The sequence below is a fragment of the Callorhinchus milii genome, unplaced genomic scaffold, assembly GCF_018977255.1.
Source record: "Callorhinchus milii isolate IMCB2004 unplaced genomic scaffold, IMCB_Cmil_1.0 Scaffold8, whole genome shotgun sequence".
Lineage (NCBI taxonomy): Eukaryota > Metazoa > Chordata > Chondrichthyes > Chimaeriformes > Callorhinchidae > Callorhinchus > Callorhinchus milii.
The window spans coordinates 19,192,475-19,193,345 of NW_024704749.1; the positions used below are offsets into that span (position 1 = coordinate 19,192,475).

The 871-nt window shown below is 69.6% G+C and overlaps 1 protein-coding gene across 1 annotated transcript; it reads left to right on the forward strand.

The window, feature by feature from the left end:
* Positions 1 to 205: 205 nt before the first annotated feature.
* On the forward strand, positions 206 to 544 carry LOC121849566 (putative uncharacterized protein BRD3OS). Its single transcript, XM_042337416.1, has one exon. The coding sequence runs from the start codon at positions 206 to 208 to the stop codon at positions 542 to 544; it is 339 nt and encodes a 112-aa protein (XP_042193350.1).
* Positions 545 to 871: the final 327 nt, after the last annotated feature.

The following is an 871-nucleotide window of genomic DNA, read 5'->3' on the forward strand; positions in this document are numbered from 1 at the left end:
CGTTGCCATGGCGGCGGGGGCGGGCAGGGGCGGGGACAAGGATTGACAGGCGTTGCCATGGCGGCGGGGGCGGGGCAGGGGGCGGGGGACAAGGATTGACAGGCGTTGCCATGGCGGCGGGGGCGGGGCGGGGCGGACGGGGACGAGGATTGATCGGCGTTGCCATGGCGGCGGCGGGCGGCGGCGGCCCGGCGTTGAGCGAGGAATGAGCGTAGGAGCGGCCGAGCCGCAGCCACAGCCACAGCCGCTGGCGGAGAAGGCGTTGTCCGAGGCCTTCGGGCGGCTGCGGTACCGCGACACGTCGCTGTTGATCTGGCAGCAGCAGCAGCAGCAGCTGGAGAGGCGGGTGCTGGGCGCGGGGCCCGGCCCGGGCCCGAACAGTTACCTGGGCAGGAGCCAGAGCCTGTGGTACCAGCGCTTCGGCAACCAGCCCGTGCTGGTGCGGGACAGAGCGCGTCTGCGGGAGGCCGAGGACCCGGACCCAGAGCTCGACCCCGACCCGGACCCGGTTCCGGGCCGCTCCAGGGTCTGCGCCCTCATGTGACGGCATCCAACCCCCCCCCCCCCCCACCCCGCCGCCCCCACCACTCCACTCGATGCTCCTCACAGCACTGAGAGCCGCTGAGAACTTTATTCAGTGTTAATTATTATCAATACTCATTCCGGACACAGCGGCGCCTGTAACTTGGGAGGCGCCTCAAGTCGCTCCGCGAGGAACCGCTGTGGAGTTTCGGCGGCGCGCGGTGTTCCTCGGTGGGACCTCCCCCACCGCCGGGACGCCGGGACGCACTCTTCTCTTCCCCGATTGCGTCAAAGGATCTTTAACGTTCGCCTGGAAAGGCGCAGATTGGGGGGAACCCGGGTTTCGAGT